General features: G+C 44.7%; 1 protein-coding gene across 1 annotated transcript in view; it reads left to right on the forward strand.

Annotated features, from left to right (window-relative positions):
* Positions 1 to 27703, forward strand: part of DNAH5 (dynein axonemal heavy chain 5) — a 5174212-nt gene that overhangs the window by 4917184 nt on the left and 229325 nt on the right. Inside the window, exon 75 of the mRNA XM_078687662.1 lies at positions 17176 to 17391. Coding sequence (XP_078543788.1) covers positions 17176 to 17391 — 216 coding nt within the window. The remainder of the gene's footprint in view (positions 1 to 17175; positions 17392 to 27703) is intronic.

Consider the following 27703-nt stretch of genomic DNA (forward strand, 5'->3'; position numbering starts at 1 on the left):
GTGTACAAGCTACCCCCCTCGATTAATGCAGTCCTCCAGTAAATGAGGTTTAGGCGGTATATCTGGTCAGTTGTAGACACCCCCCTTCTAAATCCCGCCTGGTATGGGCTCAGAGTGGCAGTTTCCTCGAGCCAGTTCTGGAGGCGATCTAATATTAGCCTGCCAAAGAGCTTCTGGGAAACATCTATAAGGCTGATGGGCCTGTAATTGGCTGGGAGCAGAGGCGAACCCTTCTTAAATATAGGAACAACCTCTGCGCCCAGCCAAGTACGGGGCACCTCCATGCCCTTCAAGACAGCATTAAATATTACCAGCAAATAGGGGGCCCATACATTTGGTTCTTGTTTAAAGAGGTCGCCTGGGAGGCCATCCAGCCCAGGCGCTTTGCCTGATGACAAGCCCGCAATAGCAGCTCGCACCTCCTTTTCTGTAAAGGGGTCCCCCTCTACATGACTAGTTGTGGTTGGGGGTAGGTAGCATGTGGCCCCAACTTCCACTGTGTAGAGGGACTGAAAGTGCTCTTGCCATACCCTTGGTGCAATATTCGGTTCTATTGCCGATGCTAAGTCCTCGGATCCCGTATTGACAATTCGCCAAAACTTACGGGAATCCCTAGTGGCTAGAGAAATAGAGAGTTCCTCCCATTTGTCTTGATCCCATTCCATCTTGGCGTGGGTAACCAATTTCTTATAATCCCGTCTTCTGGCCTGTATCTCCAGTCTGCTTTTGCCCTCCTTAATGCAGGACAAGAGATCTCCCTTCGCCTTGCGACATGCGGCATTATACCATGTGTTGCGGTGAGACCCGCCACCTCTGCTCTGTCCCTTAGAGAAGAGGTCTGCCGCCAAGGTCCCAATCATTTCCTCATGTGCCAGCCACAGTGATTTGTGAGTTTCCTGGGTGCTGGGTTCCTCACTTAAGATGCCCACTTTTTCTAATATTGGAATGAGTCTAGTATATAGCCTGGGGAGCTTCTCTCCACTAGTGGCTAGTGTTTCCCACCTTACTCTCCTTCTGTTATTTTCAAGGAGAAGCCCAAGATTTGCTGCCACCATAACATGGTCTCTACCCTCCTGACCATGGAGAGCGTAGTCCAATTCTAGGGCGTTGTGGTCGCTATCTACTCTATCTATCACCCTAAAAGCGATGATATGCGACCACGAGGACAATTGGACTAGAACATAATCCAGTCTTGACTCCCTGCCCACTCTATTAAAGGTGTGTTTACTGGGAATATCAGATTTGGTACGCCCATTGCAGGCCCTGACACCGTATTTGAGGGTTAGGGCAGTAATCTGTAGTGCAAGTGGGGTCCAAGCTCTGGGGGGAGGAGCCACCGTGGGGGGTACTGACCACCTTGCATCCTCCTCTAGGGAGGACCCATCCAAGAGGCCTGCAAGGGGCTCGAAATGTGAATTCAAGTCCCCACCCACCACAAATGGAATCCCCTGGGAATTTCGCTGAGGAAGGCTGACAATTCCTCAATGGTAGGCGATTCCCGCGATATGTTTACTGGTCTTGAGTACACATTTATCACGGCAAGTCTACGGGAGTTTGACCATTCCAGCAACACAACTAATATGTCCTCTGAAACCAAGGGGAGACGTGCAGCCTGACATCCCAGGTGGGTTGTCACCCAGGTTGAGAGGCCTCCAGAAGGGCGGCTCCTGCCCCCCATTTCACAGGGATGGAAAATGCCGCAAAACCTTGGCGAGAGTACTCATCCCTCGCCCAGGTTTCTTGAAACAGGCATATATCTTTGGAGTCAATAAAAGAAGTCCATTCCTGTTGTTCCAGCTTTTTACCCAGGCCAGCCACATTCCATGATATTATCTTCAGAGGTGGTGGCCTTAGGTTCGAAGCCGGGGTAAGGGAGGGGACATTATCATTTGGACTACCCAGGGGCGTTATTCTTATGGCCGAATCTCCTGGTGCTTTCCCTGGTTCCATATACTACGAGGCGGCTCAGCAATGGTTTGGTTGACCTCCTTGCTATACAATGGGACCTCAGGCTGCCCAGTCTCTACCGTTAGATCAGTGGTAAATCTAGGGGGCATGTTGATTACCTCCGTGCCCTCCCTGAGACAACAGTAATGCTCCCTACCGTTGCGCATAAACGGTCAATCCACCATGTCTAAGTAGCTATACCTATTAAATGTTGGAAAATATATGGGCTGCTGAACTCTGGGGCAGTGATACTCTCCTCTCTCTCTTCCCCCCCCAGGCGCCTCCCCTCCCGTGACACATTTCCCAACCCTCCTCCTCAATATTTGTTGTACGGTACGCTTGGTGTTGACTTCTAGGATGCTGGAAATCTCCTCTCCTTCTAGCATCCCACCCACCCACCCTCTCCGGGAGGCTACCCCATCTCTCCTCCTCAGATGCATGCATTAGCGGGGGATAAAAGAAAAAGAGGGGTAGGGACTGAATATTGCTCCCCTGGTCATCGGGGAACCATCCACAAATATGGGAGACGGTCCTAGGATCTCTAAAACTGATCAGGACACAGTCTCCGTTGATGGATTTTCTTGAATTACCCCCCATGGGACCCTTCTTACCATAAGCACATCGCTCGTTATGCCTTGCGATAGAGGTCTGTACATAGATAACCAGCTGACCACCTTATTCTTTAAAGAGGCGGTAGATTCTTTAAAAGTGTTTTTTAACTCTGGGACCCCTGCTAAGATCACTGTATACGGACTCGCCTCCGGCAGCAAGTTCACTACTCTGCACTTGATGGTATTGCCTAATGCCTCATCTGTTGGTACTGCTAGTTTCTGGGGCTGGTTTGGAACAGAAGCGTTATCCTTGGGTTGCTTAGACATGGTTTGGGAAGGGGATGGTTGTGCATGTCGAACTGTGGGTTGATTGGAAATAGCAGCATTAACCTTGAGCTGCGTGGTCGTAGTTTGGGAGGGGGTTGGTTTGGCCTGTCGGACTGGGGGTGCTGCACTATTGTACGTCTTGGTGGCGGCCGGGACACTCCTCTTGTTCTTTATCTCTACCCCCCCTCTACCGCCCTTGCTCTCTGCTTTGAAGCTGTCGGCTAGTTGCACTGTCGATTTCTCTATGGTCACTAGCCTGGCTTCCATCTTGATTAACCGAGCTTCTAAGGGACTTAATAAGGACCTCAGAAGAACGCCTATATCGGCAAGAGTAATATCCTCGCCGGAGGTCTCAAAGGGGTTCGTATTAGTGTGTTCTGTTGTCTCTGCAAGCGGGATCTCAATAGGTATGACCTCAGCTCTGTCAGTAGGCAAGTTCCCCGTTGTACTCAGTCCAGGACTATTGACCTCCAGAGTAGGGTTGAGCTTGGAGTTTTTGCCTTCCTTCCCCCTTTGTTTTGAACCCCTCTTTTCCTTTTGGGGATGGCTCCTTCCCTTGCCCCCTGTAATGTGTTACTATCTCTACCATTGGTGTTATCAACGTCGGGAGCATGGTCGGGAATTGGGAGTGGGATAGGGTGGGGTTGGACCAATGGAAAATTTAACATACTCAGATCTGCAAATTCGCTGGAGTCCTTTGCACTAATGTGTGAGATGGAGTATATTATATCTGAATTCACAGAAGACTCGCTAACACCAGTTACCCCATTATTAGACTCAATATGCTCAATGTACTCGGGTCTGTTGTCAGGAGTCTTAGCCTGTGCCAGGGCTACCATTGAAGATCTCCTCACACAGTCTATTTCTTGTGAGATACGCCTCTCCAAGACCGTGATTTCATCGATCAGTAGTGCCCCTGCTTTAACAAAGTAATTGTCCAAAGTACCTTTGGCAGCTCCCGCTGCTGCCAGCGTGCTTTTGCTCCTTGTTTCCCTCGTGGTCATCGTCGCGCACAAATAGTTCCGATTTTTACAGAAGAAGGATATGGGGAGAAAGCAGACTAGGGTGGATGGCCCAGTCCCGGTCTTGACCGTTCTCGAACGGCCTCAAACGGCCCGCCCTTTGCCCAGGCATAGCCCCGGGCTGAGACCCGCGCGTGTCCCACGTGCGCGGGAGTAGGAGTGCTTATATGAGGAAGTTGGGGGCGGGAAGAGACACCAGGTGTGCTATGATGATGGAGCGCTCGCTGTGCACCCTGGGTCTCGCAGTCCCGGCCCCGGCAGCAGCGGTAAAATCCCTGAGAGTGGAAGGTCCTCGTTGGTCAGGCTCCGTTAGCACAGCAGTCGGGGGAAAGGGCAAAGACAAAAGCCCAGCAGCAGCTTTCCAAGTTCAAGGCTGCGAACGGCTCCCGTGGAGCGGGGGCCGCGAGCCTTATCTAGCCGCGAGGGAACTGGGGGCGGCAAGAGACACCAGGTGCGCTATGATGATGGAGCGCTGTGCACCCTGGGTCTCGCAGTCCCGGCCCCGGCAGCAGCGGTAAAATCCCTGAGAGTGGAAGGTCCTCGTTGGTCAGGCTCCGTTAGCACAGCAGTCCAGGGAAAGGGCAAAGACAAAAGCCCAGCAGCAGCTTTCCAAGTTCAAGGCTGCGGGCGGCTCCCGCGGAGCGCGGGCCGCGAGCCTTATCTAGCTGCGAGGGAGCTGGGGGCGGGAAGAGACACCAGGTGCACTATGATGATGGAGCGCTGTGCAGCCTGGGTCTCGCAGTCCCGGCCCCGGCAGCAGCGGTAAAATCCCTGAGAGTGGAAGGTCCTCGTTGGTCAGGCTCCGTTAGCACAGCAGTCCGGGGAAAGGGCAAAGACAAAAGCCCAGCAGCAGCTTTCCAAGTTCAAGGCTCCGAGCGGCACCTGCACCTAACACATTTAAGATCTGCTCGACGGTCATACAAAAAGCACATCTTCAGTTAAAAGGCATCTTTTTCAGCAGCTAACTAGATCTGGCGAAAAACAGACCAAGAGAACTCTTCAACATTGTTAAAAGCCAAACTAACTGCACTCCCTCTCAAGAAATCGAAGCCACCAATGAGCGATGGAAAGAAATTGCCACCTTCTTCACCATCAAAGTCTCTAAAATTGATCAATCCTTCTTACAAACTGCTAACCCCCCTTCCTCCTTAACCCCCCCCTTCAACCTCACTGGACCACTCAGAAAGAGCTCTTAACAAGGACAATCAGACCTTCCTCCAGCTAAAAACAATGCCTATTGGTCCAACTTTGAGCTAATGTCAGAATATGAGGTCTTCAATATAATTTTCAATCTAAAACCCTCCTCCCACACCATGGACCCCCTCCCATCCACAATCATAAAAGAACTCAACCACACCATTTCCCCTTTCTGGACAAAAATCATCAACACCTCTCTCACTTCAGGCTGTGTCCCAGACTCCCTTCAACTAGGAGAAATCACACCCATTCTCAAGAAACCTGGGGCTGACCCTAATGATCTTAACAACCTCAGACCTATCTTTAACCTCCCATTCCTTGCAAAAACATTGGAGAAATGTGTTCTCCTCCAACTCAATAGGCACATTGATGAGTTCAACCTCCTCGACGCCTTTCAATCTGGTTTCAGAGAAGGCTCCAGCACGGAAACAGCTATGCTCAATGTCTCCGACGACATTCACAAGGCCCTAGACGAAGGTGATGCCTGCCTACTCATCCTTATTGACCAATCTGCGGCATTGGACACAGTAAACCATCCAGCCCTTTTGGAGACCCTGTCGAAACGGTCCGGAATAAATGGCACAGTACTAAAATGGTTCACCTCCTTCCTTCAACAACGCTCACAACAAATTAAAATTAACTCCTGTCTCTCAAAGCCAACTAAAGTCACACTTGGGGTCCCGCAAGGCTCGATCTTCTCCCCGTTCTTCTTCAATCTCTTCATGGAGCCCCTCACAATCATATTGAAAAAAGCTGGAGTGAATTACCACCTTTACGCGGACGACACCCACATCTATTTCAGGATGAAGTCTCCCAGCGACAACCAACTTCTCAATACCACCCTAACTGAGATCCAAACTTGGTTCTACGTTAACCACTTAAAGCTCAACCCAGACAAAACGGAACTAATCCTATTCTCTACAAAGAGTAGCCATCGTTCCAGTCCAAGAATGGCTCAAGAATCTGGTTGCCTTAAACTGCCCCCTTACCCTATCCTACTCAGTTAAGTCTCTAGGCATCACCCTTGACAAGAACTTATCAATGGAGGTCCCACTTCAAAAACCCCGCAAAAAGTGCTCTTTTCTCTCTAAAACACCTCAAGAAACTAAAACCTTTTCTACCACACGATGACCTCAAGACAGTAGTCCAATCCCTAGTTCTCTCTAAAATCGACTACTGGAAGGCCATCCTTACCGGGACTCCAAAAGCTCACCTAGCCCCTCTTAGAGCAAAGCTGAACATGTCCGCTCGACTCGTTTCTGGAGTTAATAGGTTTGAACACATCACTCCAACTCTCAACTGCCTCACTTGGCTTCCCATGGAAGGGAGATGTATCTATAAATTGGCCTGCATCACACACAAAACCCTTTACTCTCCTGCCCCCAACTACTTAAACAACAGACTGATTAGGGCAGGTCAGTCCAGAGCACTAAGAAACTCCAACTCACTCCTCCTTATTTCTCCGAAATTGAAAAAGAAAACCACCCAATACCGATCGTGTTCTGGCCACGCTCCCAGGATATGGAACTCACTCCCTGGAGTCCTCAGGTGCAACCCCTCCTTCTCCTGTTTCAAAAGGGACCTGAAACTCCATCTCCTAAACAAATACTTTCATGACCAACGTCAACTAACCTAGTCTTCTTTATCCGAGTTGTCTCCTCTCTCCCTGGTCATTCAAGGATAGTGGGTGACCGGACTATGTCACTCTCGCCTTTTCTCTCATTGCTCTCTCCCTCTCCGCTGCACTGCATTTTTAGTTCCCATGCTGTATTTTTTTTCTCTGGTCTTCTTCCTTTCTGCCCGCCTGCTATGTAATGGAATGTTCTTCTGCTGTTTACTGTGTATATGGAAAGCACTCTGATACTTACCGGTCAAGCTAGCGCTATATAAAACTTTAAAAATAAAATAAATAAAAATAAATAAATAAATAAACAAAATTGTCTCAATGACCTGAGACCTACATACCAAATACTGTGCTAGAACTGGTTTCCATTGTGTATGGATTTTTTTTCTCGACTGTATGAACAACAGTGCTAATGTTTTCTGTTTATATCAATAAAAATCTGTTTTAAAAAATGGAACTAAATAGATTATTAAGCGGAAAATTCAAATTTGTAGGTGACACTTTTAGGACTGAAGTCAGTGTCCATACTGACTTGAAGTGAAGTAGTCATCCTGACCCCTGAAGAGGTGCTGAACTGCTTTGCTTAAGTGTAGCACGCTTCTCTGTAGGAACACAGTTAGTGATTTTGTTTTGTTATACATTTTTATGCTGTACGTGCAAATGTATTATTCTGGTATGCAGATTCATTGTGCAATTTCATAAGTGTGTGAAGGTGTCCTGTCAGTAGTGTATCGCAAAATTAAACCCCCCTCCTGCACAATAGGGTCAGGGGACCGTGAGTTTCCTATATTGTACAGATATTCATTGATTTTTGTTGAATACAGGGTGTAGGAGAGTAGGGTCTGCTCCCTATGGTTACCCCCACTTTTTGCTGTGATTCACTGGTTTTTCGACTTCAGTATGGCTATGGCCCTGCTAATCAGGGCCACAGCCTAGCTGTTCTCTCTCTAAATTGATCCCATGTACTTTAGGTACATACCAGATTGGTTACTGGGTCACCCTTGTGAGCCCCTGTATAGTGTTCTTTAGGTGCCCAGGGAATAGGTGCACCCAAGGCCTACCAGGGGCTGCAGCCTGTATGATGCCACCCCTGGCTGGCCTTCCAAACTGACACCACAGGTCTGCAATTGCAACCTGGGTAATATGGTGTAATCACCCCTTACTTAGATATAGTATACCTATATCTCTCTCTCTCTCTCCCTCTCTCTCTCTCTCTCTATATATATGTGTATATATATATATATATATATATATATATATATATATATATATATATATATATATATATATATATATATATATATATATATATATAGACACATACTATCCTATAAGACACTCCTATGGCAGGCCTTGACAATCCTGGAGGCGGAGTGATTGGTTTTGTTTGAGAGGGTGCCCTAGCATGAGCTGAGCCCCTCTGCAGCTTTCGGAACCATCTCCTTATAGCTGTTCTATGTTATAGCCATACCATATTCTCTTAAGTGCATTATATTCCTTGCGGTTAATGCTAACTTTAGTTTGGCTTTATCAAAACATGTCGTGTAAGGTGTCAAACACTTTGGAATACTACCCTCCACCAGTTCTGATTGCGGGGGTAGCATTCCACCCTTCTAGAGGGAGAAGACATGTAGTTACTGTTAAACCTGGTTAAATTTAAACAGAGCCCCAGCATCACAAAATGGATGCTGCTGCCACAGACAGGCTTTAGTGTATTGGGGCATGGTGGGTTGCATTCAGTGAATGCTTTTCAGACACTGCCTGGGGCACACAAGGGGCCCGATTCACAGAACTAACTTAAGACAAAATCCTAAACTTACTACTTAAGACAGTCTTAAGACAGACTTAAGACAAACTTAAGTTAGGATTTTGTCTTAAGTCTGTCTTAAATCTGTCTTAAGTTTGTCTTAAGTTTGTCTTAAGTCTGTCTTAAGTCTGTCTTAAGTCTGTCTTAAGTCTGTCTTAAGTCTGTCTTAAGTCAAACTTAAAACAAAATCCTAACTTTACTACTACTAAATGCCTTCTACTACCAAAAGTAATACGTTTAGGATTTTGTCTTAAGTTAGTTCTGTGAATCGGCCCCAAGGTGCCCCAAGCATTTCCCAGTTCAAACCGGTTGCTGCGGCTCTCAGACCCAGCTCTGGAGCGAAACTGGACAAAGGGGAAGGGGTGTAACCACCCACTCCCCAGGTCCACCCTTAGGAGGGACCTTAGAGTTAGTCCAACCCCTAAACTTACTATAAATATAGAACCCCAGTCCCTAGGACTTTAGATTACCCTGGACGAAACTCTGCAACATATATCTTGGACCTTCAACATTCCATATCGACTGGAAGATGGAAGAAATCTCCCTTGTGGTCAAGGAGTGATCACCCTGTTCAAACAGGCACCAATTGCATCTTTGCCTGTCTGCATTTTCGAGGCTCCCGCCGGATCCCGAAGAATCTGCGACACAGGACATGGACTTCCAGACATCTCTGAAGCTGACCCGAGCTTCCAGCAAAGCTGAGACCCTTATCTGCCACGAGAGACGTGGGACCAGAACTCCTGGACATCCTGCATTTTGCAAACTGCACCTACTTCCCGAGGTATCTTGAAGTTGTGCATTGTAGTGCTTGAAGCTCCAGCCCCGAGCACCTTTAACACCGAAGCTCAGAGGCCCACACTCCACGAGAGTCTCATGGGCCTTCTTTGAGCATTTCAGCTCAAAGCGTCTTCGCGGTTCCTAGTCCGTTGGCTAGTGGACCCCCAAGAAGACCAATCTTGAAACTACTTTGCTTTCCTGGTTGCTCCAGACTTGCTTCAACTTCCCTGCAAAGGAGAAGTTCATCTGACTTGCTGGTCTGCACCAAAGCCAATCTCGACATCCTGCATGGATTGCTTTTGCCAGGGCTTGTTGGGTCCAATATGAATACCAACAACGCAGTCAACTAGATCCTTTGTGGGACAGCTCGAATACATCTCCTGGTCATCGTCGACGCCTCCTGGACCATGTGGCTGAAGAGACAAGCGTCACCTTTTTCACCTGAAATCACCCGACAATGGCTGGCAGCTTCCCATCGCCATCCTGTTTACTGGCAAGTGACCCAGACTCTGTCCCTACTGCTTTCAGCTTCTTCAGATCTTCCATCCACCCTTGGATCCACCCAGACACTTTTTCTCTGGTCGCCTCCAGCACTTCTTTGCAGCTCTCCATTGAAAAGGACGACGAAACCCGACACCAAAAGACACCTATGCACCCGGCTTCCGTGGGTGAGGTAACATGAGTACTCCGGTGCTCCCGTAGGTCTTGACTCTCGAAGTGTTCTAGTCTAGTTCACACAGAAGTGTCCTTAAATTGTAAATTTGTAACTTGTTAGTTTCCCATTGAAAGTCAATGGTAACCCGCGGCTGTGTTTAGACACTGTACGCATCTCCCGTGGGCCTCCTAAATCCTAGCGATTCCACAGGCTCGAGGCCTGCTTTCTATCCCAGACGTGGTTCATATACCACTATTTTAGTATATGGTTTGTGAGGCCCCTAGGGCATAACGTATACTGTGCAACTTATCGTATGCTAATTAAGTTCCTTGTATTGTGCTTTTACCTCTGACCTCATAAAGAGTGCAGATGGGTTGTATCTGAATGAGACACGTTAGTGATAGATTCCTTACCTTAGAATATCCCCAGGCGTCAGACTGGATCCGGAAATTTTTTGCGTAGCAGTACCCTTGCGCATCGGTAGGCGTCGTCTGCGGTTCCGCGTCCGTCGTCGGCGTCTTGGGCGCCGTGATGACGTCGTCGGAGTACTTAGACGCCGCCTCCGTGTGCTGACGTCAGTTCTTCATTTTTCCGCGCCAGCAGCGCAGATCCGAAAAAGTGGTACCTTAGTCACTTTTTGACTAAAACTTTTTTGATCTTTTGATCACCCTTTTTCGAAGTCTTTGACTCCGAACGGTGCCGGTAGGGATGCCTGGTTTTAAGCCCTGTGAGGATTGCGACCGGCTGATGTCGGTCACGGACCCTCACCATCGGTTCTCCACTGTCTCGGCGTCGACCACGACGACAAGACCTGTTCCGACTGCCGGGCCCTGACTTCAAAGGCTAGACGGGAGCGGTCCCGTAAGCGACTCGAACTCCGGCAGTCGGCCCCGCGCCAAGAGAGGTCCCGGTCTGGACGGAGGTCGAGGGACCGGTCACGGTAGAGGAGCCATCGGAGCTCCGGGAATCGAAATCACTCCTCAGGATCGAAGTCGTCAGGTAAGCACAAGAAGTCGAAGAGACGTCATCGCTCTTCCGACTCCCCCCGACGCTCGCCCGACACGGCCGGGGGTTCAGGTGGCACCGCCTACACGGCTCCGTCGGAGTCACAGGCGCCGCTTCTGGCCTCATACCCTCCGGTCCCTGGGCCTAACGCGGCGCCGGAGGAGATCGAGCGGTTCCTCATGGCCATGAGGTCCCTCTCTCCTCCGACGTGCTCCGCGGTGCCTTCGGGCCCAGCGGACCCGTCTGGGGGGTCCTAGTGGGTCGGAGGGTTCGGTCCGGACGCTGTCGGGTGCTTCGGCTCCGACGCCCCCGGCGACTTCGGGCCCGGCGCCGCAGGGCCCCGCTGGATCCGGTTCCGGATCCGGGTCGTCGCTGGTGGACTTAACGACCTCCCCGGCGCCGACCCCTCAGGTGTCACCCCCGGCACCGTCCTCGGGCGGCGGCATCCCCGACGCCTCCCTCGACCCGGTTCTGGCGCCGGAGCGGCCCTGCTGGGCGCCGCTTCAGACGCCGTTCGGAGAGTTCACTTTCCATGAACCGGCCCCATCCTTTGCTAACCCTGAGTACCAGGAGTTGGGTGATGAGGAGGATTGGGAGGGGTCTGAGGACCCTCTGGCACGTGAATGCCAGTCTCAAGAGGACTGGGCAGGTGAACCTGGGGAGGCCAGTGGTATAGACACTTCGACTGACACTGGCTTTGTCTCACCTCCTACCGTGGTTACGGAGGAGTGGATAACCTATAGTGTGGTGTTGATGAGGGAGGCCAAGGGCTTGGGACTTGAGCTCCCCGTCGCAGCCGTGAGGACTAACCTCTTCACCGAGGTCCTTAAGCCACAGTCATGCTCAGCCGAGCCTCTGCTGCCGTTTAACGAGGCCTTAACCGACGTTCTTTTGGGCACTTGGTCCAAGCCCGCTACGGGTTCGCCCGTAGATGGGAACGTGGCCAGACGCCACCGCCCGGCCCTGGGCGACCCATGTTTCCTGTCCACCCACCCCACCCCCGAGAGCCTGGTCATCCAGGCCTCCAATTCCCAGACCGCATTCCCGTCGGCTCCGCCGGACAGGGAATCCAAGAGGTACGAGCAGTACGGTAAAAAGATCTTCTCCTCCCTTAGTCTGGGACTGCGGTCTTCCAACACCGCATGCCTCTTGGGCCGCTACACCCACTCTCTGTGGGATACGGTTGCGGAAGTGCTGCCAGAGTGTCCATTGGAGGTACGGGTCAAACTCGGCCAAGCCCTTGTGAAGGGCCGGGATGCAGCCAGATATTCTATCCGGTGTGGGCTGGATAGCACCGACTCACTAGGTAGAGCGATGGCAACGACGGTGGCGGTCAGACGCCACGCCTGGTTGAGGTCCGACAACTTTTCGGCCGATGTCCAAAACACACTAATGGACATGCCATTTGATGGCCTTCGCCTTTTTGGCGACAAGGCAGACCATGCGCTTGAGCACTTTAAGGACTCCAGGGCTACGGCCAAGTCCTTGGGCCTCTCGGCCCCGCGCAAGCACTCGGCTGCCTTTCACTCCTTTCGTGGCCACGGAAGGGGTGTACCCACACGTGCTGCCAGCCACGCTCCGCAGGGTAATACACAACGCGGTGGCGGCCGTGGAAACAGCCGTGGCGGCGGTCGGGGACAACGGCGAGATCAGTCCACACCTTCCCCCGCAGCATCCGCCTCAAAACCCTCCTAGTCCGTGCTTTCAGGCCCATGTGACGCCAGTGGGGGGCAGGGTTCGACATCACCACCTCCACTGGCGCACTGTCACTTCGGACAGGTGGGTGCTGCAAATCGTCCGAAGGGGCTACTCCCTCCCCTACGAGGCGACTCCTCCAGCCATGCTGCCGCAGAACCACCGTGTATCCGGGGATCATTTGCGACTTCTGCAGGAGGAAGTTACGGCCCTTTTGGCCAAGGGGGACATCGAGCGGGTTCCTGGGTCAGAAGTAGGGTGTGGTTGCTACTCCCACTACTTTCTGGTACCCAAGAAGGGCAAAGGGGGGCTACACCCTATCTTGGACCTAAGGAACGTCACTGGCTTCCTCCGGAAGGAGGAGTTCAAAATGCTGACACTGCCTCAGGTCTTAGCTGCCCTGGACCCCGGAGACTGGATGGTAGCGTTGGACTTGCAGGACGCTTATTTCCACATCCCCGTCCTGCCGGCCCACCGGCGCTACCTGCGGTTCACGTTTGGCCACGAGCACTTTCAGTATACCGTGCTCCCCTTTGGCCTTACCAGCGCCCCACGGGTGTTCACAAAGGTGATGGCGGTGGTCGCAGCTCATCTGCGCAGGTTAGGGATTTCAGTCTTCCCCTACCTCGACGACTGGTTGTTGAAGGCGGGCTCGCCCCAGACAGTCGTCAGCCACCTCCAGACTACGGCAGATCTCCTGCACCAGCTGGGGTTCTCCATCAATGTGCCAAAGTCACACCTGTGCCCCTCTCAGAAGCTCCTCTTCATCGGAGCGGTTCTCGACTCTGCGCGGTTTCGGGTTTATCCACCCGAACAGCGGGTCCGGGATATTCAGGCTCTGATTCCCATCTTTCAGCCGTTATCCCGGGTCTCGGTCAGGTTGACGCTGCGGCTTCTGGGGCTGATGGCCTCCTGCATCCTACAGGTGCATCACGCCAGGTGGCGGATGCGGGCTCTGCAGTGGGACCTGAAGTTTCAGTGGGCCCAGCATCATGGCAACCTGTCCGACCACGTCCTGATCTCGGAGGGCACTGCGAGACAGCTGCAGTTGTGGCTCATGGACCGCAAATTGGGTCAGCGGCAGATCCCTCTCCCTTCCCCAACCGGAGCACGTATTTGTGACGGACGCGTCCCTCCAGGGCTGGGAAGGCCACATGGGCAAGGCGGAGATCAGAGGCCTCTGGTCTCCGGCGGAGGCCCGGCTCCACATCAACCTGTTGGAGTTACGGGCGATTCGTCTAGCACTGAAGGCATTCCTCCCCTCTGTACGGGGGAGTGTAGTGCAGGTGTTCACGGACAACACCACCGCCATGTGGTACTGCAACAAACAGGGTGGGTTGGGGTCGTGGACCCTTTGCCACGAGACTCTGCGCCTCTGGCAATGGCTGGAACGCAAGGGCAGGACCCTGGTGGCTCAACACCTGGCAGGTTCTCTGAACACCAGGGCGGACAAGCTCAGCCGTCGGTGCATGATGGATCACGAATGGCATCTGAACTCGGACGTGGCGCAAGGCCTCTTTCAGCAATGGGGAGAGCCTTGGTTAGATCTGTTCGCCACCGACGAGAACGCGCAATGTCATCAGTTCTGCGCGTTGGAATTTCCAAGGCAGCACTCGCTCGGAGACGCTTTTCGTCGCGAGTGGAGTTGCGGTCTATTGTACGCCTTTCCGCCTATACCACTTCTGCGCAGAGTGCTGAAGAAGATCAAGCACGACCGGGCCCAAGTCATCCTTGTGGCTCCGGACTGGGCACGAAGGTACTGGTATCCAGAGCTACTCAGTATGTCAGTCGGTCCCCCGGTTCGTCTGCCTCTTCGGGAGGACCTTCTGTCACAGCAGCAGGGGACGGTCCTCCACCCGAACCTGTCCAGTCTCCACTTCCATGCTTGGAGATTGAGCGGCGACAGTTGAGGCCATTTGACTTGCCTCCTGATGTCTGTAATATCATTCTGGCAGCCAGGCGTCCCTCCACAAAGTCGGTATATGCCTGCAGGTGGAACAGATTTGTGGCATGGTGCACAGCAAAGGCTGTGGATCACCTCTCTGCCCCTCTTTCTGAGGTTCTACTCTTCCTTCTTTCTCTTGCCCGGCAGGGATCTGCTCTGGGCACTATCAAGGGCTACCTTTCTGCCCTTTCAGCCTTTCTAAGGCTGCCTGATCAACCTTCTTTATTCAAGTCCCCTATTGTATCTCGTTATCTGAAGGGCATCACACACATGTTCCCTCCTGTTCCGTTTGTGATGCCTCAGTGGGACTTGAACCTTATTCTTATTTTTCTGATGTGCGCTCCCTTTGAGCCACTTCACAACTGTCCTCTCTGCCTTCTTACTCTGAAGACTGCTTTCCTGGTTGCCATCACCTCTGCCAGGAGAGTGAGTGAGCTCCAGGCTCTTTCTTGTACTCCTCCTTTCCTCTCTGTCCATCCGGACAAGGTTGTGTTGCGTACTAAGCCATCTTTCCTGCCCAAGGTTGTCACAGCCTTCCACATCGGGCAGTCACCTTGCCAACCTTCTTTCCGCCACCGCACCCCTCTAAAGAGGAAGAGCGGCTCCACCGTCTGGACTCATTCTACTTGGATCGCACACGCCAGTTCCGGGTGGATGACCAACTCTTTGTTGGTTACGTGGGCGCTAAGAAGGGGAAAGCGGTGCACAAGAGGACCATCTCCCAGTGGATCATCTTGTGTATCCAGGCATGTTACTCCTTGGCTAAAAAGGAGCCCCCTGTTGGATTGCAGGCTCATTCCACCCGAACCACGGTGACTACAACTGCCTTGGGCCGGGGAGTGCCCTTACAAGACATCTGTCAGGCAGCTACGTGGGCCTCGCTGCACACGTTCGCAAGACACTACTGCCTGGACAGCCAAGTCCGGAGGGATGGCTTCTTTGGCCATTCTGTCCTCCAGGACTTTCTGGTGTGATTATTGGTACGCAGACCCACCACCGGGGTTGGTATTGCTGGGGTATCTATTCTAAGGTAAGGAATCTATCACTAACGTGTCTCTTTCAAATGCACAAGTTACTACTTGTGTAACGATATATCTGTAAGAGACATTAGTTAGTGATAGATTCCTTACCGACCCACCCATCCTCCCCGTTCTGCGAACCGATATCTAGGGTTGGGGTTATTCCCTTTCAGGGCCCTAGTTTCAATGGCACCAGTGTTGGTTTTTAACATGGCTCAGCGCTTCTGGCGCAGAAAAGCTGTGTCCAAGAACTGACGCCAGCACGAGGAGGCGGCGTCTAAGTATTCCGACGACGTCATCACGACGCCCACGACGCCGTCGACGGACGCGGAGCCGCAGATGACGCCTACCGACGCGCAAGGGTACTGCTACGCAAAACATTTCCGGATCCAGTCTGACGCCTGGGGATATTCTAAGGTAAGGAATCTATCACTAACTAATGTCTCTTACAGATATATCGTTACACAAGTAGTAACTTGTGCGTTTAGAATAAATACATATATATTTGATATATACCTTGTGTGGTGTGCTTTCATTTGGTATTCAAGAGATTATAATTGGTAAAACAACTAGCTTAACTCGCCTCCAAATCTTGCCTGAAGGCTGCTCTCCACAGCTACCACTAGGTTAGCTTTCTATAAGGTTGACTTTACAACCACCATCAATAAGGGTCATTTGGACTGGTGCAAGGTGTCTCACAGAATAGTGGACATCATATACCAGACCAACTTCTCACACAGGGGCCCTCAGGTGGATTGGGGACCCCACTTTACCTAAGCAGCATGTGTTACACCCTGTGTCCTGTAATAGTTGTATGGTGCTTCACCCAGTTAATGAGATTGTCATGCACCTGGATATTATAGGAGTCTTATTTTTAGTTTGCTTGTCGAGTTATTCCTGCTGAAGGCTGATCTTTAAAAGGTTGGGAAGGAACAAATTCATTCATTTAATGATTTTGTGGGTTATGCTTACTCATGATCATCCTATGAATGCCTCATGTGCGACAGACATGCAGGTAATGCAGGGCCTGGCTTAAACTAATATTGATTCAATTTCACCATCAAGCTACTGTAATAGTTTAAAAACTTGGGGTGGGTGGAAGCTGATGATTTTCATTCCACAGAGTTTTAAAAACTCCATGAAATTCTGCAGATTTACGCCAACGGTCAGAAAATATGCATGTTGCACTGCTCACTCTGCAAAATAGTGCCAGTAGCGCGAGCAGCGCTGAAAAATCTGCGCAAATGGCTCCATGCGGTGCGCAAGATCGCACACCCATTTGAGTTGATTTTGCTGCCGCTCCAGTAGAAAATCTATTCATGCAGCAGCAAATCTACTTGAGAAGCAGCCTTTTGACCGCGATTGCCAGCGTTGGAAAATGGCACTATGGGGCTCCAAATCTGACTCACATTCGCATTTTGGAGCCTTGCAGGAAAAGAATTCTGCCATGTGGCAGCTGGCGAAATATGGTCTGAATTCTGCATTACAAGAGTAACGCATAGTCGCCAGATTCCACCAATTCTGCGGGCAGAATGAACATTTCGCCCACCCCTATTAAAAATATTTTGTCTGTGGATGACATTTTGTTGTGTTTGGTTTTGCAGAGCCTACCAGTTTATGATACCCCAGAAGTGTTTGGGCTGCATCCAAATGCTGATATCACTTACCAAAGCAAGCTCGCCAAGGATGTATTGGACACGATCCTTAGCATTCAGCCAAAAGACAGCTCCAGTGGAGGAGTTGAAACACGCGAGGCTGTGGTTGCAAGGCTGGCTGATGATATGCTGGAGAAGCTTCCCCCTGACTACATACCATTTGAGGTTGGTCATGAAATGATGAACTGTTGAAAAAGATTAACGTAATCAGCAATTTTATATTTTATTAATCAGTTTCTACTTTATATTATGGCCAAGCTCCGGAAAAGCTTTCCTTTTCAGTTTATGGGAAAAGAAGAAACATGCTTGTTGAATGTAGCCTTAAAAGTTCTCTTCCTGGATGCACAAACATTGACTTTTAGAGCATGCAACATCGTGACTCTAGGGCCCAGATTAACTGTCCTTGACACAATGGCTCTGTATGTTATAAATTGCAGCACTGCACTGTAATAAGGACATAAAATAGAACAGTCCCAGGTTTAGCAAGAGTCACCTGCTGATAAAATAATTGGGGTGCTCGCACTAAATCTGGCTGTCCTGTCTGATTCTGAACATTGGACGATGGCGCGGAGGCGAGCCAACACTGTCTAGCATAGGATTTGTCGTCAAGTTCCTGAAGTAGACAAGTAAGTAGTAATCAGATATGTACAATATGTGCATTTGTGTAAAGCTCAAGTTACATATAGGTATATGAGGTGATACTTTGTTTTAACCCTTGCTTGTGTACGTTTTCACTAGGCATTGAGATTTAAAGCAAAGCTAGATTACACTACTTTAGTATGTATAGCTTTGCAACAAAACCTAGGAATTTCATATTATTGCAGGGGTCCTTGTTATTTACATTGATTTACCCACAGCTTATCTGTGTAAGACTGTTTGTGTTGTTTATATCTGTTAATATATCTGTGTTTGGTCAAATTACCTTCTCTGTATACATTGTCTGACATGTATTCCTAACTTTTTATTAGACTCCACACTCTATTTGCTTCCTTTGACTCTGCATGTTAACCCTGCCCTCTTTCTTGTTCACCCTCTTTTGCCAGCCTACTGGCTGCTTTGTTTCACTTGGTAAGTATCACTATGGATCAGTTAAAAACTTTTGGCTTCTCCAACGAAGAATTTGCCATCTTAGTAGGCACTAGTAATTCATTTAGTAACATCTCTAAATCAACTATTCAAGACAATGATGACACAACCAAATTGTCCACTCTCAAAAAGAAAAGAAAAAGAATTGAAGCACATGGCGAATTCATGTTAGAGTACCTGAACGCAAGAGGTATACCCCAGGGACTTAGAGTCCCTAATATTCCAGAAATATTTGTACAATTTAGACAATTCCTAGAGAAATGTAGCATGATAGCTAGTAGGTGTTACAGAGACCTCATGATACTCATCATAGAAACTGCAAAAGAACTGGCATCTACATTGAAGAACGAGTTAGCTGAGTTAGAGGATAAAATAAGAAAATCTAGGGCCATATTATCAAGAAAGGGCGATACATTATTTCCGCTTTTATCGGCAGGAAACTGCCGCTAAAGCGGCGATAATGGGCTTTATAATAGGCCCTTGTGAATTCCCATAGAAGCCCAGGTCTGGTGTTAACCTGGGCTTCTATAGGAATTCACAAGGGCATATTTTCAAGCCCATTATCGCCGCTTTAGCGGCAGTTTCCTGCCGATAAAAGCGGCGATAATGTATCGCCCTTTCTTGATAATATGGCCCCAAATGCTTTAGAAGAAGCAAAGAAGAAATTAGAAGAAGCAGATAAATAACTAGCTTCCTTTACAGATTACTTGATTAAACATAAAACAAAGAAATTAAATAAAGACAAATGCTACAACTCTCTGGAAAAACACATTTATCCCTATTTGAGTGAGAACATTTACAAACAAAATCAATATTTTAATCAAGACAACTCTAGAAAACAGAAAGTTCTCACCTTCTCTGACACTTCGGATTCTGAAGGTGAAAGCAACTCATATTATTATGAGCAACAAGGACCACATAATTCCTTTAATCCGAATCATCATGTGAGACAGCCTTATTTAGCCCAGCGTGGAACTCGCAGAGGCAGACAGAGAGTGTGGTTCCAACCACAGGCCAGGGGCAACTATCAGAGCCAATATTATCAACTGAACAACAAGCAAATGTTGGAAACCCGCAACAGACAACACTGGAGACAATGGATGTAATTCCCATTTTCAATTTATCATCCACTATTTTAGACACCTCTTGTATGACTTTACTCTCGAGGGGTCTATCATATGTACCCCACATCAATGTCAACATATTTGAGCTTTATCAAGACATTTTGTCCTTTTTTCGTAAGATCAGATTGAAAACGTTTTTTGACATTGAGGAGCAACCTTCCACCATGTTGCCCAACAGGTCATGACTATCTATTCAATCTACTTTTACACCTTCCTTTGACCAGGTGGGTCCAGAAGTGGCAATATTTGAACATACTGTCCTCAATTGTTTAGACCAAGCCATGGCATTCATTCCCAAACCTATCTACAATGTTGATGAACAAGAGTTTGTCTCTCTCCAAGATTTTGCCCATGACAAAACTGTTACCATCAAGAATTGTGACAGAGGGGAAGGTATTGTAGCTATCGATACCAGTATATATGAACAAACATTTTTGAACTTGTTAAGTGATCAGTACTTTTATGCTGAAATAACCAATAATCCTTCCTGAAAAGTAGCTCAAAAAATCTAATCACTTACAGCGACAGCATTCAATGTGGGTGACATCAGCAGAAAAGAACAGGAATATTTAAACAGTTCGGAAGGGAAGATGCCTTCCCTTGGAAGGGAAGGTGTCCTCAAGATTCACAAAAAATTTCGGAACCTCCCCCATCACCCAATTGTATCCACAGTTGGATTGCTCACGGAACCCCTCTCTAAATACATTGACAGTCTGATTCGACCACATATTTCTAAAATTCCATCTTACATCAAAGATACGAGAGATATGAATAATAAAGTTGAGAATCTTCCTTTTAACCAGTACAGCAACATCTTAGTGACTTTGGACATTGAATCCCTATATAGTAACATTCCACAGAGGGAAGCAATAGAGGCAGTATCATGGTTTATCGATATATTCAATGTCCAAGTCCTAAATCTCATTTTTTAGACTGTCTCCAAATTGTTTTGACGGATAACACGTTTGTATATGGTTGCACCTTTTTCAAACAAATTAAGGGTGTAAGCATGGGAGCATAAGTGGCACCATCAGTAGCAAATATCTACATGGCTTTCTATCGAAACCAAATTTATCCGTAATGATATTGCCCCATCTTTTGAGTCGGTCTTACATTGGTCCAGATATATAGACTGAGGGCCCGATTCACAGAACTAATTTAAGAGAAAATCCTAAACTTACTACTTTTGGTATTCACAGAAGTTAGGATTTTGTCTTAAGTTTGTCTTAAGACAGACTTAAGACAGACTTAAGACAGACTTAAGACTGAATCCTAACTTAAGTCTGTCTTAAGTCTGTCTTAAGTCTGTCTTAAGACAAAATCCTAACTTCTGTGAATACCAAAAGTAGTAAGTTTAGGATTTTGTCTTAAGTTAGTTCTGTGAATCGGGCCCGATATCTTTCTTATCTGACCTGACATTGAAGAACATCTCCAAGAATTCTTGAAATGGCTTAATCTAGCAGACACTAATCGGCGATTTCCTGTGCAAACTAGCCAGCAACAAGTTGAATTCTTAGATATTTTGATTAGACATAACTCCGGCGTACTTGAAGTAGACCTTTACGCAAGCACACTGCTAGAAACACGCTTTTACATTTTAACAGCTATCACCCACGAGCTCAAAAGCAGAGTATCTCATATGGACAATTTTTGCGATTGCTGCACAATTGCACAAATTTGTCCGATTTTAATATACAAGCACAGCTATGAAAGCTAAATTCATAGATAGATGATAACCTCATCGCCTTGTCAGAGAATCTTACAAAAGGGCTAGATTTTATGACAGAGATCATTTATTGTAATAGCCCCGATGCAACTTGTGTGCGTCACAAAACATTCCACCATGAGCGAGAAGATCAAACAGATCACTAATTCAAATTGGCACATACTGAATAGTGATCCAAATCAACAACTTAAACTTTCAAAACCTTTGTTTGCTCATCGTCGCAACCTGAACATCAAAGACATTTTTGTCCATTTGCGATTCTCCACAGACACCTCCTTTGCTCAGAAATTCTTAGATGGGATTTTACCAGTACGAGTAACTTTCAAATGTTCTACCTGTAAATCTTGCGACACTCTGATTGAAGGTGAGACATTTGTCCACAATGGATACACGAGTCGGGCCAAAAAATTATGGAACTGTAAGACAAAAAACATAATTTACCTTATTCTATGCCCTTGCAATTTGGGCTATGTAGGAGAGACTTCCAGCTCAGTTGCCACCCGTCTTACAGAACATCGTTCTGCAATTCATACTTCCAAACTCACGGCCCCTCTAGTTAAACATTATCTTGACTTCAGCCATACAGCTGACGATATTAAGTGGCTGATTTTAGAAAAAAATTGAGAACAGAGATGAGAAGAAAAGTAACGAAATACATAAAAAAGAGGTCTTTTGGATTTTCACTGAATACATATAAGTGTGGTGTACACAATGAATTACTCTGGGAAAATGCCATACAGTTCAACAATCATTAATGAAGATCCTCCTGCCTGTGTATTTACCTTCATTATTATAATTCTTATTTGCACTCTATTATTTTTATGTAGTGCTTGGTTTCAGTTACATTACCCTATTCTGGATGATAGGTTCGTTTGGTTTTTCCAATCATTTTTTGCACCATTTGACCCTCTCAACTGACCTTCTTTATTTAAACCGTAAGACTCTAAAAAGACTTTTTTTGTCCCAGTCTAGTTTTTTCTTTTTTTCTTTTGAACCTCTAGAGATGTAAAATAACCTCACATCCGGCTACACTCATCACGCACAATTTGTCATCTTTTTTTATGAGCTTTTTTGTTTATTAGTTTTTCTTCATAGTTACGGAAACCATTTGTCATGATAGGGTATAGCTTTGGTATCTATTCTAACTTCGGGATTCTGGGCTAGATGTCTCTATCAGATGAACGAGTTACTTATTTTCGGTAACGATGCATCTGGTGTAGACACAGTCTAGCCGCATATTCCTTAATGCCCGTTCATCCTTCCCGGTTTGCAAGGACCTTTCCAGGTGGGTTCAATCTACCTGCCTCCTTACAGGTGGCCTTAGTCTCCCTGCGGGGTGCTCTTGTTCACCTCCCTCTGGGGCAGGATGTATCATTCTGTTTTAGCACGTTGGCTTTCCACCTGTTCTCATTCTTGTGTTTCTAGGTCATGTGCCCTTCCATGCTCCTCCTCCCTGGTTCTTCCAGTGTGGGGATTCTCATGTTCTTCTACCCTCCCTCCACCCTCATCTATTTCTTCCCCATTACTTTGGGGTCTCCTTGTCTGTGATGCAGTCGATTGGGTTGGAGATCTATTTGACTGTGCTACCATCCATAGGTCATTATAGGGGGTGTGGTGCACATTCTCTGTTGTTACACACTTCTGGTCACTTACCTTAAGTCATGTTGTTCCAGTCTTGTTGTCCTTTACAGTTACATCCCTTTACAGTTACATCCTGCGTTTACTAATTGTCTATACAGTTCCATCCTGTAGTTGCAACTGTCCTTCGTTTGTCATGCCATTCAATTCCAATTACGTTGCCTCTTAGGGCGAGACTGTTTTTAGGGGCAGATGCTCTGTTTGCTCCCTTCAGTCCCTTCCAGTATTACGTACTCTTTTAACATGGTGATGGTTCTCATCATTTTATGATTTCTTGTCATTGTTGCTTCAAAGATTTTTGATCTTTTTTTGGCGCACTGTTCCCATACTCTAGCGGTTTTTGTAGTGTCTCCGCATTGTGGCGCGGAAAAGTTTCACAGTAAAAAACTGAGGCCAGTGCGCCAGGGGCTTATATGGCTCCACCGACATCACTTCCATGGACGACGTCAGGAAGGAGCCAGGCGACGCAGTTCTCTGTGCGCCGAGGTACGGCTGGGGAAAAAGTTTTCCGGATCCAGTCTGACTGCTGGGGATATTCTAAGTTAAGGAATCTGCGGCTAGACTGTGTCTCTACCAGATACATCATTACCAATGGTAACTATCTCGTTCATCACAAATACCTTTTTGAATTGCTACTGTGTTTCAAAGACTCCTTGCACAAAGGACTTCCAAAGTGCCAGATTGGATCTAGAATTTTTTTCTAGCAATGAGGAGTCACCAGTAACAGGCAGAGCTATTCAGCAGCAGCATCTCACAAACTGACCATCAGCAATTCTCTAGGGCTATATGTGCCACCGTGCATGCCTGTCCCATCAGTTTCTTTTTTTCTGGAACATCACAATGCTTTTTTGCTTATTTTGTCACTTTTTCCCCCTTCAGTTTATAGTATGGGGTATAAAGCAGGAATATCGACGGGATAATATCGACTAGCATAAATATCGAGGTAAGAATATCGAATTTAAAAAATATCGTTGAAGGAAATATCGTTGTTGTAAATATCGATTTTGTATAATGACAAAAATATCGTCAAAATAAAATATCGTTGTATAGAATATCGTTTAGAGAAATATCGTTGAATATAATATCGACAAAATAATTGAATGTGTTATATAAGTGTAGAAAAATTTGTTTTATGTTTAAATATTATTAATTAAATGTCTATTTTTATTATTATAGGGATCAAAATGTAAAAAAAAATTAAATGTTTGTAAATATTTTAGGAGCGGGTTATTGGTATTATAGGGGATAAGGGTGGGTAGTAATTTAAAAAAGTTGTGTAAATAATATGTATAGAATGGTAAAAAATTTGAAAATTTTAATTTATTTTTTACTTTGAATGGCGAAATTTGAAATTTAATTTAAATAACAGAATTCTTTATTTAATGGGTTTTTAAAAAGATTTAGTAGCGGGTTGTTGGTGATATAGGGGATAAGGGTGGGTAGTATATTAAAATATGTTTCATAAAATTTAAATTTAATTAAAAAAAATTATAAATTGAAATATGAAAAAATATTATATTTAATTGAAATTGAATGTATTATATAATAATTTTGTAATTAAGTGTGGGTTTTATTTATATAGTGTTTAATAAAAAATTCAATTGCTATAAAAAATACGAAATTTGAAATTTCAATATTTAAATTTGAAATTTGAAATTTGAATTTAGAAAATTGATTTTTAAATTATATTAAAATAAGTCAAGTGTGTAATATTTTATGTTTGTGTATTTGTTATAATATATGCTAAGAATGATTCGAAAAACACAAAAACAACGTTTGGGTTAAAAATTATAAAATTGTGACAATTATGTAACATTTTTAAAAAAATTCGAAATTTGAAATTTCAATATTTAATTTTGAAATTTGAAATTTGAAATTAGAAAATTAATTTTTAAATTATATTACATTAAGTGAAGTGTGTAATATTTTATGTTTGTGTATTTCTTATAATATATGCTAAGAATGATTCGAAAAACTAAAAAACAAAGTTTGGGTTAAAAATTATAAAATTGTGAAAATTATGTAAAAATTTATAAAAAATTCGAAATTTGAAATTTAAATTTTGGTTAAAAAAATGTGTTATTGTTATGTTCAAAAAAACATATTTTGTGATTGTAATTTAATAGTCTATTTTGTAGTATAATAGATAAGAGTTGTTATTAATATATATAAAGTGATGTTTATGTGTTATAATATCACAAATATTATGGTTTACTGTCCAGCAGTTTCCCTGACTTATGTAGGATTGGAGTTAGAATAGTTATTTATTATGGTTTCCTGTCCAGCACTTTATCTGACTTATGTATGATAGGAGTTAAAATAGTTATTTATTGTTGCTTACTGTTAAGTATTTTCTATGAGTTATGTTTTATATTTTTTTATTTATAAAAAAAAATTAATTCTTTTTTTTTTAAGAATTATTATTATATATAATGTTGCAATATTATTTTTATAAATAAACAAATATGAATATTTTCTACATTTTTACATACATATCACAAGTGTCAACATTTATTAAGTACAATAGTAATATAGTTTTGTACACATTTTTTTTATTCATACTTTCATTTGTTGATGCAAACATTTACATAATTTTAATACACCTTTTTCAATTATTTGTTTACATTTTACATTGCAATTTTAGTCATATATACATTGTTATATTACATTAATTAGTATATTAAATTTTAAATTTTGTTTTTTTAAATTTAATATGTTAATTAATTGACATGTAATTGTATTTTTCTAAAGTATGTACATAAAATAGTGCTCAGTTTTATACATATAAAAAATATTTTTTAACAATCAAAAACATATTTTTAATATACAATAATTAATTAATATATAAATATATTATATTTATTATTGTATATTTTACATTAATCATATGTTTATTTACAAACAATAAGTACATTATTACAAAACATGGAAAATAAATTGCTATTCATCTCTATTGTTTATTTTTAATAATGGGGATTTAGTCCTATTTTTATTTTTATTGTGCTGCCATTTTGTTTTTTGAACTTCACTTTTTAGTCTATCTATATCGTTGTTTGGGTCATTTCAGAAAACGGAACCTCGCGGTTGGGAGCTGCTTCGTGTTGGTGAATGTAAGTTTATTTTACATTAATTTTAACTACATTTTAATACATTATAGAGCTAGTTGTAGTGTGTACGTGTTGCTATGTGTTGTACTTTACAGTTTATGTGAAAAATACGTGTTATTTAAGGTCGTTATTGATAACGTACTTTCTTAGATATTTCTTATGAAATTAAGGTTTATGTATTGTGTAAATGAATTAGTTCAGGTGTTTTCCTATGTTTTATATGTTATGTTTAGGCTTTCTGGCTTTCGTATTTATTGTGGGTGGGTTTTGTTTCTATTTATTTACAGGTGTTCATTTTGGTGAGCAGATGGATTTTATTTCGTATTTTTTGTAAAATACAGGTAAATGTTTCACTACATTTCTTGATTTTTTGGGATTTTGGAGCGTTTTTATCGTGATTATTTTTCAGGTTTTTTATGGTTCCGTTCTCCAGAGTATTGCTACGTGGGACCCTTATAAAACAGTTGTATATTTGGCATTTTGTGGGGATTTTTTTAAAACATGTGGATTGATTTTGGTTCTAATCGTCTTGAAACCATGTTCTTGGAACACATTCTACAGCTGCAGAACAGTTAAGTTATTATTATATTTTTGTTTGGGGTGGATTGTGCTATATTGTGCAATTTTTTTAAATGTCGTTTTATTATGTCTTGTAATAATAGATTACATTTATTTTTACATGACATAATTTAACTACATTAAAAAAAAAAAATTATTTATTGTTTGAAATGTTTTTATGTGTTGCTTGTTAAAGGATAGATTTGGCTATTAGTTCTAAGTATTCAAGACCTTCGATACTTGGGTACATTCTTATTTTTTGCTGTAGGTATTCGTACATATTTAATGTTTGTTTACTTAGTTTAGGGCCGATTTTAGATAGAGATTGCTCTATTCTTAGTTCTTGGTAGCTTTGCTCTTTTTTGATGCTTTGGATTAGTTTATGAAGTGTGGGTTGTGTTCTTCCTATTGTGGCTTGGAAGGCATTATGCCATCCTTCGACCGCGTTGTTAGTTTTGGCTTTCTGTGCCATAGTACTAGCATACACATTCCACCATGGAATTTGGAATTTAGGTTGTCTGCGGTGGCCAGAACGATGTAATCTTCCCACCCAGGTATCTTCAAAATAGTCTAAGAAGGGAGTTAATTTTTTCTCATTGGTGCGGTAGAAAGGGCTGTCAAGTAGTAAATTGTAATAGTTAGCAACTTCTGTTGTTGGTACAAATGCCAATGCAATTAACTTTTTAATCTGATAAGCAAAGTTACTGTTTGTTGAATATTCAATGCTTAAAGTAGATTTTTGTAAGTGCCTCCATATACTTTGGTTGTAGTGATAATAACACCCTTGTATAGATGTGTGAGGATATATTTTAAGTATAGCTTGAATCATGGCTATTCAAAGTCTATTATTATTCTTTGTGGATAGTAATTATCAGTAAAATCTTTGATAGTTGTTAAAATTTCTACGTAGGTAGCATTTGTTTTATTTGGCAGCAGTGTATAAATTAAAGGGATATTTGTTTCTTGGTATTCACCATGGATGGTGTAAAGTTGATAGAAAGGTTTGGGACATACTTTAAAAGTTCCGTCCATCATCCAGGTTTCACACGATTTTAGTTTTTGCAAATTGCGATTTGTTGCAAAAAGTAAAATTCTTTTATCATGACTGTGGTTATCATACATTAAGAATGTATCTTCATTGTGTGTAATAGTATATTCAGGATATATTTTAATGTCTTGAAAAGTTTCAGGTGCTGGTGGAGTTGGATCAGAATCTCGTTTTGTTTTAGCAATTAATC

Source organism: Lissotriton helveticus, chromosome 4_1 (assembly GCF_964261635.1).
Source record: "Lissotriton helveticus chromosome 4_1, aLisHel1.1, whole genome shotgun sequence".
Taxonomy (NCBI): Eukaryota; Metazoa; Chordata; class Amphibia; order Caudata; family Salamandridae; genus Lissotriton; species Lissotriton helveticus.